This window comes from Mesoplodon bidens, assembly GCF_964165515.1.
Source record: "Mesoplodon bidens genome assembly, chromosome: X".
NCBI classification, from domain to species: Eukaryota; Metazoa; Chordata; class Mammalia; order Artiodactyla; family Ziphiidae; genus Mesoplodon; species Mesoplodon bidens.
In genome coordinates, this window is record NC_138163.1 from 132,523,053 (window position 1) to 132,542,381 (window position 19,329).

Below are 19,329 nucleotides of genomic sequence, written 5' to 3' on the forward strand. Positions count from 1 at the left end.
ATAATGGCAAAACAGGGTAATTGCACTTGCTCAAATGTTTATAGAATTGATAAAATAATCTAATGACAGACGTCAACTTTTGTAAAACGGTAAATTTTTCTTTTTTTGTATACACGGTACTATGAAATGCTTTACGATCTACTTGTTTGGAAATGTTTTTTTCCCTCTCACATGTTTTTTTCAAAGTCCTAGTACACCGATATGACACACAAGTTATAGAAATATTTTCAATACATCTTTAAACAACTTAAAAGGAAGACATTAATCCAATGATGTGATACTTAACTGCAAGATTTGGCAGTTTAGGAAAGTAGCAATATAAAAATTGACCAAAAAACGATAATGCATAATTTTTATAAGGATGGTCTAGACATTTAAATTCATTTAATTTTTAAAAATTTATTTTAATTTTTAAAAATTTATTCATTTTTGGCTGCGTTGGGTCTTCGTTGCTGTGCGCAGGCCTTCTCTAGTTGCGGCGAGCGGGGGCTGCTCTTCGTTGCGGTGCACGGGCTTCTCGTTGCAGTGGCTTCTCTTGTTGCGGAGCACGGGCTCTAGGCAAGTGGGCTTCAGTAGTTGTGGCATGCGGGCTCAGTAGTTGTGGTGCATGGGCCTAGTTGCTCCGCGGCATGTGGGATCTTCCCGGAACAGGGCTTGAATCCGTGTCCCCTGCATTGGCAGGTGGATTCTTAACCACTGTGCCACCAGGGAAGTCCAGTCTAGACATTTAAATCATTTTTTTAATTGATGAATTATTTGAAAAATTATTAGCAATATACAATAAAGGGATAAAACTTTGAACAGTTATTTAAATCAACCTAAGGTACAAATAATCAGCTTAAGGGAAGTTGTGATTAAGAACCTGGCAGTCCAGTGGTTAGGACTTTGCACTTCCACTGCAGGGGGCACACGTTTGATCCCTGGTCGGGGAACTAATATCCCGCATGCACATGGCCACACACACACACACACAAATGCCTTTAGGGGAAGAAAATAATTGTTCATTATTAGAAAATGCATTAATTGTAAACTCAAGGTATATAACTATATAAATGTTCCAAGAGACAGTCTGTGTTCATTTCATTGGGGACATTTAACAAGTAGATTCTTATAAAAGAAAAATTTTTTCTTTTCCAGGCCATGAATAATTACTGATTTAACTTTTTTAACAATTCAGAGCATACTGCAGGTGCACCACATTTAAACAAGCATTGCATAAACCAAATGGAGATGAAACCTAGCATGAACCCAAATGCTACTCCAGGTTAGAAGCCAAAACCTGACGTTTGCTTAGCAACTATGTGCACTAAGAGGACATTACTCGACTTCGAGGTTCTGATTCTCACGGGTCAGTGTATACAGAAGTCTCTTTGATGGAACCATTTAGAGAGCTTTTGAAACGCCCTGTGGCTCTTGTGGTTCATGTCCAGTGATCTTTGGAAATTAAGGTCAACTAAACTGAGCTACGAGAAAATGCAGATGCTACGTTCAAGGCTTGTATGGTACTGGCATCCCTCAAACAGAGCTGGAACTTTCTAAAATATCCTGAGGAAAAGGGCAGGCATGTGAGAGACTTAGGTGAGGATTAGAAGGATGACTTCAGAGACCATCAGCTGGTAATGCTGGAAGAGGCTAAATATGTCGGCCCCAAACCAGCAAGGAGCTGTCCCAACTTCCAGTAACCACCTTCTAGTCAGGCAAAATCAAAGAAGGAAAGGAAAACAAAAGTCCTTAATAAAAAAGTCACAAAGGGAAAACAAAATAAAACACAAAAAAGTTATGAATCAAAGTTACCTTGCTGTTTTTCTACAATGAAGAAAGAGGACAAGACCAGAGTGAAAACTCTCTCTTGGTTCTTTCCAACAAGATGGGCAATGATTTATTTGAGATCACCCAAAATAACATCCTACAGAAAGGGAACTATAACATTACACAACCAAGTGTAGCTATAAAATTTCAAACATTCAGGCAATGCTTTATTTAGATCACCAAAAATAAGGTTTTATAGAAAAGGAACTGTAACAAGCAAATGTATAGCTGCAAATTTTCTTTTTGCCATCAATATCAACCCCCTCTAAAATATTCTGGGACTACTTTTCGGTTTCCAAGCAAAACTAATGTTTTGTTGCTCAGCCTCATCACAAGAATGAAAACGGTTTGCAAAACAATTTTGTTTAATGCTAACAAATAGTTTAAAAATGTGGTTATTGCTAAAAAGTAACTCCGTCTACTGAAACAGCCCAACCTACGCACACTTTCGTGAACATTTCACTGTGAACACAGCTGCTCTTTTCCCGCCGTCACAGATGACATGTACCGTGGCAAGGGTCACATGTTGGAGGCCGTTCAGGTACCTAGGAAGTAATCCTTAACAGAAATAACTACGGTAGGTAAGCAACTCAAACAAATGGGCCCGCCTCTGCCACACACCCCCAAGGCGGGTGTCGCATTCGCTCTAAGGAAGGCCCACCAACTCCCTAGTTCTTTATCGGGAACCGAGAGTGCAAAGCTAGATAGAGAAGCTGTTCTTCCAGAACCATCAAAACCTTAATAAATCGCCCTGGGGTTCTTCGTGCTGTAGTGCGCCTCACAGGCAGCAACATAGGCAGACTCTGGGAAAAAGTCATCATGGTATTCTGCTAAAAACCTGGAAAAAAGAAAACAAATAGCCCCTATGATCACTACAATAAAGGCCAAATACCAAGAAGCAAAATTTTAACTTCCAACCACTCTAACATTTCACTCTTTTCTGTATGAGACAGAAAAAAAAATAATGAATATAATCTTGATTTCTATATACTGATTACTTTCATTGCACATATCCGGCTTCGACGTTAATGACTATTTCATTGGAATCCTTTCACTATCAAGTGTACAAATAGAAATAGAACCTAAACTCCACTAGGTGGCAGTCTTGATTATATAATCACTTCTGTGCAAAAAGGCCTCGTGACTATTTCTACATTTTCCTCATTTCTTTATTTACTTATTTATATTTGGCTGCACCAGGTCTTAGTGGAGGCTCGCAGGATCTTTAGTTGTGGCATGCGGTTCCCTGACCAGGGATCGAACCCGGGCCCCCGGCATTGGGAGCATGGAGTCTTAGCCACTTGACCACGGAAGTCCCACATTTTCCTCTTTTAAAAACAAACTATAGGGGCTTCCCTGGTGGCGCAGTGGTTGAGAGTCCGCCTGCCGATGCAGGGGACACGGGTTCGTGCCCCGGTCCGGGAAGATCCCACATGCTGCGGAGCGGCTGGGCCCGTGAGCCATGGCCGCTGGGCCTGCGCGTCCAGAGCCTGTGCTCCGCAATGGGATAGGCCACAGCAGTGAGAGGCCCGCGTACCGCAAAAAAAAAAAAAAAAAAAAACTATAAAAAATAAATTATAGGACTTCCCTGGTGGTCCAGTGGTTAAGAATCCGCCTTCCAATGCAAGGGACTCGGGTTCGATCCCTGGTCAGGGAACTAAGATTCCACATGCTGTGGGGCAACTAAGCCTGCGTGCCGCAGCTAGAGAAGCCAGCATCCTGCAACGAAGATCCCGCATGCTGCAAATAAGACCCGAGGCAGCCAAATAAATAAATAAATATTTAAAAAAAAAAAAAAAAAAAAAATTATAAACTCAATAAATGTCACCTGAGAAATTCACAGTACTTACATGGCCTAAGTTAAATCAAAACTGAATGGTTTAATAAGTGAAGAGCATTTTGTGTCCCAATTTGCCATGCCAAAGGTGCTGCAGTTCCACCAAAATAGGTAAGCAAGACTGACTTATGCCTGACTATGGATGGATGTTAAAATGTAGCCACTCAAGAATCTGCAACACAGAGATACTACGTTGACTCTGAAGTATCAAATATTTCCCCATGAATGGCTAAAACATTCTCACATGGGCCACATTAGCTAGTAAGCTAAGTAATTAGCCTCTTATTTGTTTCCCCTGCCTCTTCCCACCTGTCCAAATTCCTAAAAAGATAAGGATAAACCGCTGCAATACCTTCTTCAGTAAAAACCAAATCAAAATTCATTTGAGAGATAACTCTTTCTTCTTTGAGTGTATGCTTCCTACAGCAATTACTGATCCATTGATTCTCTAGTTGATGTCTTTGGATACATTTTCGAAACATTTTCATTACAGCTGACCCTTGAACAATGTGTGGGTTAGGGGCACCGACCCTCTACACAGTTGAAAATGCCTGTATAACTTACAGTTGGGCCCTCCATATCCACTGTTCTTCCACATTCCTAGACTCAACCAACCACATGGATCATGTAGTACTATAGTATTTACTATTTTAAAAAATCCACATATAAGTCGATCTGTGCAGTTCAAACCCGTGTTGTTCAAGGGTCAACCGTACTATATTTATTTGTAAATCTTTCTAAGTTACCTCCTAAAACCCTAATTTCTATTTCGTATTGGGCATACCTCAAAATTAGCAGTATCTCCTATGCTAACTTGCGGCTGTCTTATTTTGGCATTATTTGATTTCAGCTTAATGAAATGTTGATGCCAAACAGAGTTGTGGGGTTTTTTTGAGGGGGAGGCTGGAGGGGAAGAGAGTGTTTTTGAAACTTGTTTCTTATTTAATAAAATGTTATAAAGTCTAATTCCACTCATTGGATACTTTGTTCAAAATACCCACACAAATATCTTTTAAAAAGTTCAAGACCCAGGGCTTCCCTGGTGGCACAGTGGTTGAGAGCCCGCCTGCCGATGCAGGGGACACAGGTTCGTGCCCTGGTCCGGGAGGATCCTATGTGCCACGGAGAAGCTGGGCCCGTGGGCCATGGTCGCTGAGCCTGCGCGTCCGGAGCCTGTGCTCCAAAACAGTAGAGGCCGCAGCGGTAGGAGGCCCGCGTACCGCAAAAAAAAAAAAACAACAAAAACTCCAAGACCCATTTCTCTGGCTGGAGTGGTCTCCACTCTGGTAAATCCTACTTGATTAGCTCTTGCAGGTTAGGGACTAAATACAAGGAAAAGGTACCCCCTTGAAGAGAATCAAGAAACAGGTCAGGGAGATATGACAAGTTGGGTGAGGCAGAGTGACAACCAGCCTTGAACGCCAAGAGGAACTGGTCAATAGACATCTGGGTGGGAGAGTTGGGCCACAGGCATAACGGAGGCTGGGGTCCACAGCCCCAGATGCGGGGGAGGGGAGAGAGCCTCGGGGCAAATGATCTGACACTAATAAAATGACTGGCTCTGTCAGGTGAAGGAAACAATACCTTTCTCCGAACTCACAAACTATCAGCACATTTATCTTAACTCCAAAACAGACACCAAAATCAGACCTGTAAATTTAAGTTAGTTTATATACATGCAACAAAGAAAAGTCACATACTTAGGGTACTCCTGAATAAAATACATAGAATTACATTATTATCAATCTCACTCACTTCTTTAGAAAATTAATTTTCTATTCACATGGAAAATTAATTTTCTATTCACATGGAATCCAACTGGATTCTTCTAGTGACACCAAAAAATTTTACCTCCGTACAATGAATACCCTTCACTTAGAAACCAGATAAACTATGAAAAAAATAGCCCAAAAACCCCATGTTACAATTACTGTTAGAACCAACCATACTTGGGTAATACTGCTACCCACAGAGCTAGCTTCCACATCTGCTGAAGACAAGTTCAGAAAAGTCATACATAAGGTGGCGGAGTAAGTTTTGACAAACTAATAACAATACCTCAGAAAGAGATCAAAGTGCTTCAGTAAAGCCTTCAGATTCTTCTCAGAAAAGGACATCTTTCCAAGGATTTCTGGAAGTTTCACTGCATTAAAAATAAAAGCAAAACCATTTACAATCAATCGGCAGAATCTGGCAATGAGTAGGACACACTCAGGGATCCTCTGGCTCCCCATGTGTCTTTATTTGAATTGAAATTAACATCTATGTTGCCAAACAACACCAAAACTCCTACTGAACACAAAAACAGAGTAGTAGTACAAACATTACAAACACAATTTTTATGAAATATAAGATCCATTTGGTGTTTTTTTTTTAGATCAACATTTAATGATTTTTCTTAGACCCCAAAGTTACCACAAGATGTACATAAGCTTATAAGTGTTAAAATCAAAAAAGAAAATAAAAAGGGAAAGAAGAAAGCAGGGACCAGGATTTCTTACCGAACAATCGCAGCAAGTGTTGCGCCCCATAAATGTAAGAGGGTGGAGGTGGCTGGTCACCTGGGGGGTAACTGTCGGGTACAAGTTTCCAGGAGAGGACCTGGGAAAAGCAGATTGAATGCTTTGTTGTTATATCTTAACACTCCATTACCAACAGATCTGAACATTTGGAATCCCGGCAAACACATACACAATGACATTCTCAGGCCAGCAGAAAGACATCACCCATCAAGTGTCACATTTCTACACCCAAGCTTCCCATCCCTCTGGCACCTCTGGAGCTGCCTCACAGCTGGACCAGAAGATGGGAGGAAACCAAATGTGGAACAAAACAAGACAAGAAACCAATGTGGAGGTTCTAAAGCCATCCCACCTTCCTTGGCAACATGGAGACACTTCTAATCACCTAAAAATTATGACAAATTGTATGACGATGAAAAAAATATGCCACTCGGGCTTCCCTGGTGGCGCAGTGGTGAAGAATCCGCCTGCCAATGCAGGGGACACAGGTTCGAGCCCTGGTCTGGGAAGATCCCACATGCCATGGAGCAACTAAGCCCGTGTGCCACAACTACTGAGCCTGCACTCTAGAGCCCACGAGCCACAACTACTGAGCCCACGTGCCACAACTACTGAAGCCCGCGCACCTAGAGTCCATGCTCTGCAACAAGAAAGCCACCACTATGAGAAGCCCATGCACCGCAACGAAGAGTAGCCCCCACTCGCTGCAACTAGAGAAAGCCCGCGTGCAGCAACGAAGACCCAATGCAGCCAAAAATAAATAAAATAAATTAAAAAAAATATGCCACTATATCAAATAACACAAACTTATAAAAATAAATAAAATGAGAAAGGAAGACTTAAAATTAGATTAGGGAAATATTTGATTTTCTAATTTTCAATAGCTACTACCTATAAATTAGCTGTAACTGTTTTGGTCATTTTGCCCCTTTTCCTTTACTGAAAATTCTGCTGTATTAGACAGTGAAGCAATAAAAAGTGATCTAAAGATGTTTTGAGTAATGTTACCATTGTTTCAAGGTTCTCTAATTTTCTGCTATGTTAGATTCACTTTGGAACCTAATTTCATCCATTGAATCAAGTGAAAATAGACTTCAACCCTAGTAACTGATTTCTTTTCCTTCACTTTGAATTTCAGAACTGTGGGTGGATTTGCGGCTTTTGTTAAAGTAAGAGTTGAATTTCCATAGAAATACTTCAGCAAATCATAGAACGCTTCTCCTGAGTTGCTGTTTTGCTTTTTGAGATCTGTCAAGTTTAATCTGGAAATAGCGTCAAAGGAAACCCTCTACAAGACAAAGCAGAAGGATGCCAAAACGACCCGAGAAAGGCTGATGTAGTCAATTTGATCAAATGAAATTGTAGAAGTTAACAAGTACCACCATGGTTCCATATAACTCCATGCAGAATGTCTGGGCTTCAGCCCTTGCCTCACCGACCCCACCCTTCTGTGCTGTACCAGGCTCAGGGTAGGACTAAGTTTCAGCACTTTTACACTCTCCCCAGCACCTAACCCAGTGGTGCACACAGCTGAAGCTCGGGAACTGTTTTCAACAATGATACTCAAAGTGAACATAGGCGGGGCTTCCCTGGTGGCGCAGTGGCTGGGAGTCCGCCTGCCGATGCAGGGGACGTGGGTTCATGCCTCGGTCCGGGAGGATTCCACGTGCCGCGGGGCGGCTGGGCCCGTGAGCCATGGCCGCTGAGCCTGCGCGTCCGGAGCCTGTGCTCCGCGGCGGGAGAGGCCGCAGCGGTGAGAGGCCCGCGTACCGCAAAAAAAAAAAAAAAAAAAAAAAAAGTGAACACAGGGGAGTCTGAGACCACTGAAGGCACGAAGTGCACGTGTGCAAAAGCAGCTCATCTGGTTAGTTAGCAAGCCAGTCTACCTCACTCAATTTTGCACCTCAGTGCAGTGACTCATCTCCTATTTGTCAAAGAGGCATTATGGGGGTAAATAACAGGTTTCTAGTGGAGGATTCTTAACTGAGGTGTGCACGGGAACCACCTGTGATCTCAAGCAGGAATGTGAGTCCAGACCCTCCCCATGTGGTGGGGCAGCGAACGTCATGGGGAGAGTGAGTCTCAGGTGGTCAGGATGCAGAGCCCTGGGGAAAACATACTGCAATATAGGCACTTATGGAGGGGGAATGCACTAAGGTCTCACGAATCACTGAGAGTCTGCCCAACTCCAACCACTGACTAGAAATCCTACTTTTTCACTAGAGCTTGCAGCTCTACCTAAAACCACTAGATGGTGGCCTTGCACCAGTGACCAGATTGGGAATGGCCGTGCCTCAATATTCAGATGTCTTCTAGAAGAAACATGATTCCCCTTAAATAATAACACTTGCAGGGCCCTCTTGTCTGAAAAATGGAAAATCAGGGACTGCTTGCACTAGGAATTTCCTAAATCTCCCCTCAATATCACTGTAACACAAATTGAGTTTTCTAGCAGGGGTCAGCCAACTTACAGCCCTTGGGCCAAATCCAACCCCCTTGTGCTAAGAACGGTTATGTTTTTAATGGTTTTTTAGAAATCAAATGAATAATACTTCACGACATATGAAAGTCATATGAAATTCAATTACTAGCGTGCGTGAATGAATTCTGGAGGCACACTGCACACTCATTCATTTGTGAACTATCCATACCGCTTTCACGCTGGTGCACAGCCCTGAAGATATTTACAATCTGACCCTTTATAAGAAAAGTTTGCTGACCCCTGTCATCAAATATTCTTTCTAGTAAAGCCATCCTTCCCTATGCACAGAAACAAGAAAAATCCCACTTCCTAGGTGAGATTCACAGAATATCCCAGTGGACTAAGACATCTCCTGAACTCCTGAAACACTCACTACCTACCTCAGTTAACTGGCCTTAAAAATAGTTTTAAATTGAAGTTCTCCCATCCATAAAGTGGAACTCTGGTGGTGAGGCTGTTCTCGAGAACTTGAGGTAATTTAGGTCAAGTGCCTGGCACAATGCACTACTGTTGAGGATGGTTTTTTAAAAATATTTATTTATTTATTTATTTTTGGCTGTGTTGGGTCTTCGTTGCTGCGCACGGGCTTTCTCTAGTTGCGGCGAGCGGGGGCTGCTCTTCTGTTGCGGTGCTCGGGCTTCTCATTGTGGCTTCTCTTGTTGCAGAGCATGGGCTCTAGGCACGCAGGCTTCAGTAGTTGCAGCACGCAGGCTCAGTAGTTGTGGCTCACGGGCTCTAGAGCGCAGGCTCAGTAGTTGTGGCGCACGGGCTTAGTGGCTCTGCGGCATGTGGGATCTTCCCAGGCCAGGGCTCGAACCCAGGTCCCCTGCATTGGCAGGCGGATTCTTAACCACTGCGCCACCAGGGAAGTCCCGAGGATGGGTTTCATATTTTTATATGATTGAGAAAATGCCAAAAGTGGAATATTTCATAACATAGAAAAATTATCTGATATTCAAATTTCAGCATCCATAAATAAAGTTTCCTTGGACCACAGCACACTCATTCATTTACAGAGTGCCTATGGTTGCTTTGGAGTTGGGGAGTCTCAACAGCAACTGTGTGGCCTGCAAGGTTTAAAATATTTACTCTCTGGCCTTTTGCAGAAAAAATGTGCTGATAACCATTCCATAAAATGAAAATAATCACACTTCAATACTTGTACTTATTTGAAATAAAAGATGAATGTTAAGTGTAGGGCTGGAATCCTAACCATTGTCTCATTTTAGAAACCACAAATACAACGTTACAATCATATGAACCATTCTGTTACCATTCGCAGCAACAGTAACATAATGTGTCTTCTAAGAAAACCCAACTTTCTCCTGCAGGATTTAAGAAACCACAAAAGGAAGGACTCACTGGGGATGAACAGCAGGCAGTAACTCTTTACCTCATTTATTTCATTAGTTCTTCTGCCTTCAAAGCCAGCAAACACCGCACTCCCTTCCTTGCTAGGGGTCAGAGGAACGGGTGAGGATGATCTGCTATGAACGGGTGTCTCTTCAAAAGGAAAAGATGTTCATTATTCACTTGTAAATCACACAGCTACGGAATTAAAGATTGCTGGAAGACCTTTACAAGCAGCAGAGATGTTATTAATTTTTAACGATAAGACTTCCCTATTAAAGACAATACCTGGAATATTATTTGGTGGAAAAAAGCAAAGCAAGGGAATCAAGTACTGAGATACGCTACGTGATGAACCTTGAAAACATTGTTAAGTGAAAGAAGCCACAGACAGAAGGCCACATATAGTATGATTCTACTGATATGAACACACGCCCAGAAGAGGCAAATCCATAGGGACGGGAAGTGACTAGTGGGTGCCCAGTACGGCAGATTAGGGCTGAGGGGAGGGACTGCTACCAGACTTGTCGGCCAGCTCTAACCGGTCAGCGCCGAGGATCCACGCTGCAGAGCTGAAGGCGTGGGGGGCTCCCTTCTCTTAGCTATAGCTTATGGTAGGTTAGAGACAATGCCTCGTGAGCCTCAGGCGGGCCGAACTCCTGAGTCAAATCCCCAGAGCCGAGCAGGCGAATCTGGATGTGAGCCTGTGCTCGTCCTGTTCTCCCCCAGCCCCTCCTGCCGGCTGGACGCGTTTCAGGGGCGCGAAGTGGCACATCGGCTCTCCCCGGCGCAGCCTTCCTGCCCGGGGGGTGGACCTACTCTTTTCCAGGTGCAGGAACAGCTTGGGCATGCTGGCAGACGCGTCCTGCTGCCGGCGCTTGGGCTGGGGCGAGGCGCTGCTCTCCGACAGCCGGTCGCAATTGGCCGAGTGGCGTGTGGACCGCCGCAGAGACTGCAAGGCTTCCGGCTCGGCTTTGCGCCTTTTGGGGGTGGCTGGCTCGCCTGTGGTGGGCTGACTCTCTGTGGACTGTGGTGTGGATGGATTCAACAAAGGTGGGCTTGGAGAGAGCTCCTCTGGGTTCCTACGGAAGACGGGACAACGCCACACGTGTCTGGCCCACAGAATCTCTGTAAAACCTGGAGGGGTTCTTCAATGGCTTCTTTCACACAGTAAACACACCCTCCACTCCACTGCAGGAGGCTTAGAAACTTTCACTTCCAGATGTGCCCAAATATTTTCTTAAAAAATAACTAAACAGGGCTTCCCTGGTGGCGCAGTGGTTGAGAGTCCGCCTGCCGATGCAGGGGACGCGGGTTCGTGCCCCGGTCCGGGAAGATCCCACATGCCGTGGGGCGGCTGCGCCCGTGAGCCATGGCCGCTGAGCCTGCGCGTCCGGAGCCTGTGCTCCGCAACGGGAGAGGCCACAACAGTGAGAGGCCCGCGTACCGCAAAAAAAAAAAAAAAAAAAAAAAAAAGTAACTAAACATATTAAATCATTTTAACCCTTTAAATAATTCCTCAAGACACACTGGCATTAAAGATTGTGACGCCCTTTTATACTTGTCTTAGGTCAGTGGTTCTCAACTGGGAGTGATTCTACTCTGCCAGGGGACACTGACACCTTCTGGAGACAGTTTTGATTGTCACAACGGGGAAAGGGCCATTGGGCTCTAATGGGTGGAGCCCAGGGAGGCTGCCCAACACCCTACAATGCACAGGACGGTGCCACCACAAAAGATGATACACTTCAAAACATCAGTAGAGCCAAGGCTGAGAAACCCTGGTGGAGAGAATAAGAACACCACATTATCTCATCACAGTGTCACTACTGGTAAGACTAGAAACACCACAAACATCGGCCAAATTTTGTGGCAACACGCGGTCCACCCCAGACCCTGGGAACCTCGAGGTTTGGAGGAGGGCATGGGGACATCAACACAGGTCCCCAGTGAGTCACACAGGCCTCTCAAATGGGGTGGAACCAACGGGGAAGGAAGGCAGGCTGAGAAGAGACGGTCATGAGGCAGACAACCAGGAGACAGGACCCGGGGTGGGGGGAAAGGTGGCCGACACATGGCACAGCAAGTGCAAAGGCAGATGGTAAACAGGCAAGAAGAGATGGATGAGTGGAAATCATGAGAACAGACCACTCTCAGGAAGACGGGCCTCGGGGAGAGAGGGAAGTAGCTTACACAGATGTAGGCATAGACTCAGGGTGGGGGACTTTCAACCCCCCCAAAGAATAGATATTTGGAAATGCTTGGTCATTGAGGGAAGAAAGTGGGGACACAGCAGACCGGGAAGGAAACTAACCTTACCTGAAGGGCAGAGGTGGCCAGCCCTTCATGAACTTCCTCATTTAATAACTACCTACAGAAGCAAATGTTCTCTCCATCGTACAGAGGCAAAAGCAAGAGGCTCAAAAGACACCTCCCCAAGTCTCACAACCTATATGTGGGGGAGCCAAATTCAAACCCACATCTACCTTTCTCAGGCCGTGCTCTCTTCACCCCGCTGTCTTTGGAAAGCACGGGATGGCTACACAAGAGCCAACTTCTCTACACTGAAATCTTCACTTGGTAAAACCTTTTAGAGACACTTGCAAGTGAATGATGACTTAGCTTACCCAGGAAAAAAGAAAACGACCAGTATGGGCGCTTTGCAATTTACTCCCTCCTCCAAACGCGTTGGCCCCATAGCATCCAATAGAAATCTTCAAAAACAGATTTAGCTATTTCATTGCTGATATCTGATGGTTGAACTGCAAGTTAACTTACCTATTAGTGTTTGTGGTACTTTCCTTAATCGGAAGAAAAAATTTGGACGAAGTCACCTTTTTATACTGAACTTGTTCATATGGATAGAGCAAAACCAATGGGAGAGTGTAATCAAAGGTTATTCTTAATCCATCCACCATCTCCTTACAAAGGTCAACGCTGGAAGGATTAAAGAGATTAGAGATGCAGTAAAATAATAGAACTTTCCAAAATGTCACAATGAAATTGCACATTTTAAGAAGGAAGAGTTTTAAATGCTATATACTACACCTATGTGTGTAAAAAATAAAGTTAGCCTGTAGATGCTAATAATAAAGAATTAAATGGGAACACAGATCTATAATATAAAGTGCAATAAGTAATTTTACCTTACCACACTGAACACAAATGAATATGCCCAGTGCCACACAAGGAGCCCAAGCAGTCTGTGCTGCAGAAGGTGGACAGACCCCAATCACCGGGAGCTGAAGGGGGCGGTCCTGACGAACTAACACACCTGTTTAAACTTGAACAATCTACGTGTCTGATTCTACTCCTGCTGGCTCATGTGCGCAAGGCAAGCTATGAGGACAATTACTCAGACTAGGAAAAAGACCTGTTTGTGAACAAGCCTCGATAAAATTCTCATCCCCCATTCAGGTACTTCTCAAGGAAAAAAAACAGTTATCTCCCTAAATTACATCATTGAAAAAAACTCCAGGTGTTGAGGCAGTGCATATACTCAATGGATCCACACCACATACCTAAGGAGTTACTGAACATTCCGAAAAAGGGACAATATTTTGAAATTAAACTGGTTATTACGTGAATCATCAACTGCTATAGTAAATGAATTCATAATAACTGAAACAGAGACATGTTACTTGTTCTAAATGGAAGTCACTTCTCTAATACCCGAAGCGAACCATGAAACGCCAACCATCCCTCCCCTACTTACTTCTTTTCTGCTGGGATATAATGCACATTCATGTTGGCATGTGGCATAGCGTGATGGTGACGAGGCCTCTCATTGGCTGAAAAGGCTGCATTGATAGCAAAATGCTTCACGTATGATTCCAAAATAGTTATGATGTTGGTCTGGCACGGAAGTTTCACTAACTGTTAACAAAAATATAAACATCTGATGTATACATCCCATTGTATAAACCATATATTCCAAGAAACAGTGGTCTTGTCTACATCATTTTTGAAGCGCAAAAATAAAGCCAACTGTGTTTGAAGATAATTTTTTAAGCAAATGTGCTTTGAAGCTCTTTGACTTTTTTCTTCTACTGACCATATCTCCATGTAGATTACAGTAATAATTTAAAAAATAAATGCAAGCAGTGATTCTCAGCTTAGTGATCCATTAGAACCACCTGCGGAGCCTCTAAGATATCCACAGCTGCCACCCCTAACACCAAGAATCAATTTCACCTTGACCTCTTGGTTGAAGCCCAGGCATCAGGACTTTGCGAAGCTCCCTAGAAGATTCTAATGGGCAGCCAGGGCTGGAAAAGACTGCACACTTTCATCAGCAGAACAGTACTGTCAGAGAAGTTTAAAACCCGACTCAGTACAAAACTTAAAATATGAATTGCATTCCTCCAAGGTTCTCAACTTTTTAAGATTGCAAAATACAGCTAAATGAAAGCTCTATTACAGATGCATGTTTTATATGTTATCCCTGTGTACCCGTTTCCTCCTGTTGATATAGTAACAATCGTCCTCAAGCTTCTTCTTCAGAACTTCAGGGATTTCTATAGTTATTGTTCTTTCTTCCATTTCCTTTTTTGCATGCAGCTCTGGTTCCTCCTTCTGCAACATCACAATTCCAGTTTTAGCTACTTAAGACAGAGAGTCTATATCCAAAGACGGACTAACATAAGGACAGCCTATAATGAAACAAACCCAGTTAATCTTCGACATTTACACCAGTAATGATGCCAAGTGTTCTAATGAAAAGTATATTAAAAGCCAAAAGTTAACTTGTTTTAGGCCACTAACCACATTGCAAATGATTATTTTGCTTCTTCCCAACTTAACTTTACCGGTGGGATTCATGTTAACTTTGTAGACAGGCAAACAGAAGATGCCAAACTCTGATACTTAATCAGCATTATAAAAAGTTCACACTTTCACTGGAAAGAAAGAGGTAACTACGATTTGTGAAAACACTTTATGGGTACGAAGAGCCATGGACAGGTTCTTACAGTAACTATAAGTAAGGGTTAAGGGTTATTTCCCCTTATATATGAAGTACAATTTTACAATATTTGGTTAAAGAAAACATTTCACAACTAGAAATTTACCACTAAAATATATGCCAAAGACAAAGAGTTTTTACAATAAAAACTTTATACCACTTCAGTCTTTTCTTCAATATCACTTTCTTCACTTATTTCTTCATCCTTTTCTTCACTACTGTCATCAGAAGAACTGCTTATTGCTATAGGTAAAACACAAAATACCAGGCAAACCTGCATTATACACTTCCCTAACGCTTATGTTTACAATTCTTTAAGGTGGCATGCATGTCCTACTGCTGGTAATAATAAACTACTATCCTGCATAAATTTTAAACGCTGAACACAATGACTGTACCTTTCAGAATAGAAATTTATTTTGAAAAAATGTAACACCAATCTCAAGGGATGCAAAAACCACACAGGTAAATGATCTGCAAGTGTTTAGTCACCTAGGATCCTACGGTTCCCTGCCGCATTCGTAAGTGGAGCAAGGTACCAAGAAGAAAACATGAGAATGCACCTCTGAGGGGTCCATATAAAGACACTGGCTGAGAAGGCAGTGGTCATGTGCAAGGCTGATGAGGTCTAATTAGAATCTTATTGACTGCTACTTTAATTGTTAAAAACAAAAGGGGCGGGGCTTCGCTGGTGGCGCAGTGGTTGAGAGTCTGCCTGCTAATGCAGGGGACACGGGTTCGAGCCCTGGGCTGGGAGGATCCCACATGCCGCGGAGCAACTGCGCCCGTGAGCCACAACTACTGAGCCTGCGCGTCTGGAGCCTGTGCTCCGCAACAAGAGAGGCCGCGATAGTGAAAGGCCCGCGCACTGTGATGAAGAGTGGCCCCCGCTTGCCACAGCTAGAGAAAGCCCTCGCACAGAAACGAAGACCCAACACAGCTAAAATAAATAAATTAATAAACTCCTACCCCCAACATCTAAAAAAAAAAAAAAAAAACAAAAGGGGCAAACGTTTTATGTAATGAGCTTAAAATGTTTCCCTGTCTGTAATTCGAATGAATCTTCCCCCTCCATCCTGCGGTATAAAAGAACTAGGTAGGGCTTCCCTGGTGGCGCAGTGGTTGAGAGTCCGCCTGCTGATGCAGGGGACACGGGTTCGTGCCCCGGTCCGGGAAGATACCCCGTGCCGCGGAGCCGCTGAGCCTGCGCGTCCGGAGCCTGTGCTCCGCAACGGGAGAGGCCACAACGGTGAGAGGCACGCGTACCGCAAAAAAAAAAAAAAAAAGAACTAGGTAAAACTCCTTTTAACCAGAGAAAATGAGTCAAGCCACTCACAGTTTTCAACATTTTCATCTTTTTCTTCAGCAGGGAGGCTTTTTAAGACAGAATCCACACCAGGCAACCTGCAGCGCTTCTTCTTTCTTCCTGTGCTTCTCCTGAAACAAACACAACTGAAATGCTGACGATGACTGATATTGGTCTTGAGGAAAAAAACCAAACACAATAACAGTACTTCTTAAGTACCTAAGATGTAATTAAACTTTAAAACATAACTGGTAATCTCCACTTCAGAATACTACACAATAACCTCTCTGAAAGCACAGCAGTTATTTCGAATACAATAGAAACACTATGCGCTAACACACTTTAAAAATGTAAAATTACTTAAGAAACCATGTTTACCAGATTTTAAAACTTTCATACCATAAAAATTCTAAACACTAAAAGAAAACACACTGAGTAACATTTATATGCTTTTTGTATTCTTACAGGCGAGCTACAGCTTTCCTTGCCAATTTACGCTGTAATCTCCGATTTTCATCGGTGTCACGAAGGACATGATCTTCAGCTGCCCATCTATCCCAGCTAATCAAACAAAAAAGGAAAAGAATGTAAAATTCATTATTTTAGCTTGATATGAAACCAATGTTAAAAGCACCTCACAGGAACAGATGTGTCTCAGAATTACTTACATTTTAGAAAACTATTTAAATATTTTAAAATCACAAAAAAGATGTAAACTGAAAACGGAACTCATTCAGACACAGAAGCAACTGGGGTTTCCAAAATTACCCATAGAGAATCCAAATATAATCGACTTAGAAATAATCATTCTTCAGAGTAGGCAAGGTTTGATTTTTTTAAAAAAGCAGAAACAGGAAATGAAACTTTCCTGGGAGTGTTTCTAGAACTTAACAAAGAAGTTTGCAATGTTCCTGTGCAGAGGTGATCAATTTTCATTCCGGTTTAACAAGTACACTCACCTTCTGTTCCAACCATTAAAATGGATCAGATATTCTGGGATCTTTCTGCCTTTTTCGTCTTTCCCAACAATAACATCGACAATCTGAAACCAGGAAATATCGTCCACAAACGATAGAGCATAGAGAATATTAGAAGCTGGATCAGGAAAACTAGATCATAGACCTTTTCGTAAAAGAAAAGAAAGCATTCTCTCCTTTTTTAGACAGAGAGCTGGACTGAAACATTTTTCCTTTCAATTCCATTTTTTTTCCTGAGTGGATGCCTCAAAATAGGAAGCATCCCTCCAACCACCCCGATTGGTCTCTGAGTGTGAGAACGGGTGCAGCTTCCGAAACCACTGGCCGGCCGAACTGTCACTAACTAAAAAGGGTCCAGGCTAGACAAGCGAGCTGCAGCCGAGAGACCTTTGGGAGTTGTAGTCTCCTGGGCTCCGCTGCGTCCAGGTCCAGTTCGGCTCGCAGCTTACGCCATCCCTCCCAGCGGTGTCCCATGGGAAACGTCTGGGGCAAATGATGGGGCGTGTCACCCTTGGGGAGACTCAGGCGGGGAGGGAGGAAGCACAGCAAACAGAAAACTGAGACGGGGTCAGCGGGGGTAAAGTCCGAAAGTAAAATGTAGAGCCCGGAAGGCTTGGGCAATCCCCCAAAGGGCAGCACCTCCCAGACACACCTGGGGCCCGGGACTAGCCCCCAACTCCCGGAGTGCGAGGCCAACTCCCTCTGGCCGTTCAGACCTTAGCTGCTGCAGATGTGGCTCAACGTCCCCCGAGCCCCGGAGACTTAGGCGGACAGGCACGGGGCGCGACACGGAGATTGAAAATCTAAATGTTGCAAGGCCCTGAAGGACTATGACAGCCGGGCAACCTTGCCCTCGGGGTGCGGGTCGCGGCCTACGGAAGGGGGCGAGCCTAGACACGACTGGGGCCCCAGGGCAACGACATCGCCAGTCCACGGCCAGTACTGCGGCGCTATGGATTAGGATCTGGCCCGGGTCGATCAGGGCGAGGCGCGGGAGCCCACGCGGCACTAGATCGCACAGGATGAGGGGCGGTTTAACCGTCAGGCCGAAGCTGTGTGCCTCCTGGATATGCGGCCCCCGCTGCCAGCTCCCCGGCCTAACGACTTGGCACACCAGTCTCCGAGGGCGCCAGTGCACCCCAGGCACCGGGCGGAAGCGGAAGAGCCCGGGCCCCGACTCCCCATCGCGGTGCCCCGCGAGCGCCCCCTGTAGCCCGTGTGGTGCCGCGCGGGCCGAGGAGCCGCGAGCAGGGAGCACCCGGGCCCCGCCACTTCCCCAGCTCCGCGGCGCCGTCCACACCCGCATCCGCATTCGCCTCCCGTCCCGGGGTCCCCGGCCCGCGCCTCCTCCCTGTCCCTCCGCGGCGGCACCTTGGCATCGTACAGCACTCGCGCCTTGGTGGGGTCAGGCTCGAAGCACAGCACTTTCTCCCCTGAGTGGAATTTAAATTTCATGCCCTCGCTCGCGCTCATTTGCTCATCGTGGCGGAGGGCGAGGCTCCGGGGCGGGCGGAGCGCGCGCGGTGGGGGAGGGGAGTGGGGGCGGGGAGGTGGCGCGCCTCTGCTAGGGTGCTGGGGAAGGAGCGGGGACTGGCGGAGGCTGCGACCGGCCCGCCCTCGGCTCCGCCTCTGCCCGCCTCGCGCCACTGCTGGACCTCGGAGCAGCCGGGCGCGCGCGCTCCCGACCGAGCGCGCCCCTGCGACTCCCCGCCGGGCTGCGAGTGGGGGCCCCGCGGCCGAGATCTACCCGCAGAGCGGCCCCTCGCGCCCTCCTGGGAAAGGCGGCCGAAGCGGGGCCCACGGGGTCTTCGCGCCGGACACCCGATCTCCGGTCCGGGGACGGGAGACGCTAGGAGAGAGCCCGTCTGGGGTGGGCACTGGCTGTGGGGAAGCCGGCCGGCGGCTGCCTTCCGGGAGCTCCCTGGCCGCGCCGCATCCTGCACCTTAGCAGAGCGCGGTGGCCACGCGCGGCGGACGTCGGGCTGGGGTCGGGTCTAGATGGGCAGTGGCCTTGGGCGGGGGGCGAAGGGTCGTGGAAGAGTGAATAAAGCACTGGGACATATCGGGGCCAGGACAAGCAGGT

General features: G+C 45.4%; 1 protein-coding gene across 1 annotated transcript; it reads right to left on the bottom strand.

The window, feature by feature from the left end:
- Positions 1-34: 34 nt before the first annotated feature.
- MSL3 (MSL complex subunit 3) lies at positions 35-18,757 on the bottom strand. Its single transcript, XM_081222764.1, has 13 exons — positions 18,618-18,757; positions 17,229-17,311; positions 16,735-16,830; positions 16,300-16,400; positions 15,121-15,206; positions 14,453-14,575; positions 13,716-13,876; positions 12,779-12,937; positions 10,820-11,082; positions 10,044-10,153; positions 6,148-6,247; positions 5,705-5,789; positions 35-2,647 (listed from the first exon to the last, which is right to left on the bottom strand). The coding sequence occupies exons 1-13, from the start codon at positions 18,717-18,719 to the stop codon at positions 2,548-2,550; spliced, it is 1,569 nt and encodes a 522-aa protein (XP_081078890.1). The 5' UTR covers positions 18,720-18,757; the 3' UTR covers positions 35-2,547.
- Positions 18,758-19,329: the final 572 nt, after the last annotated feature.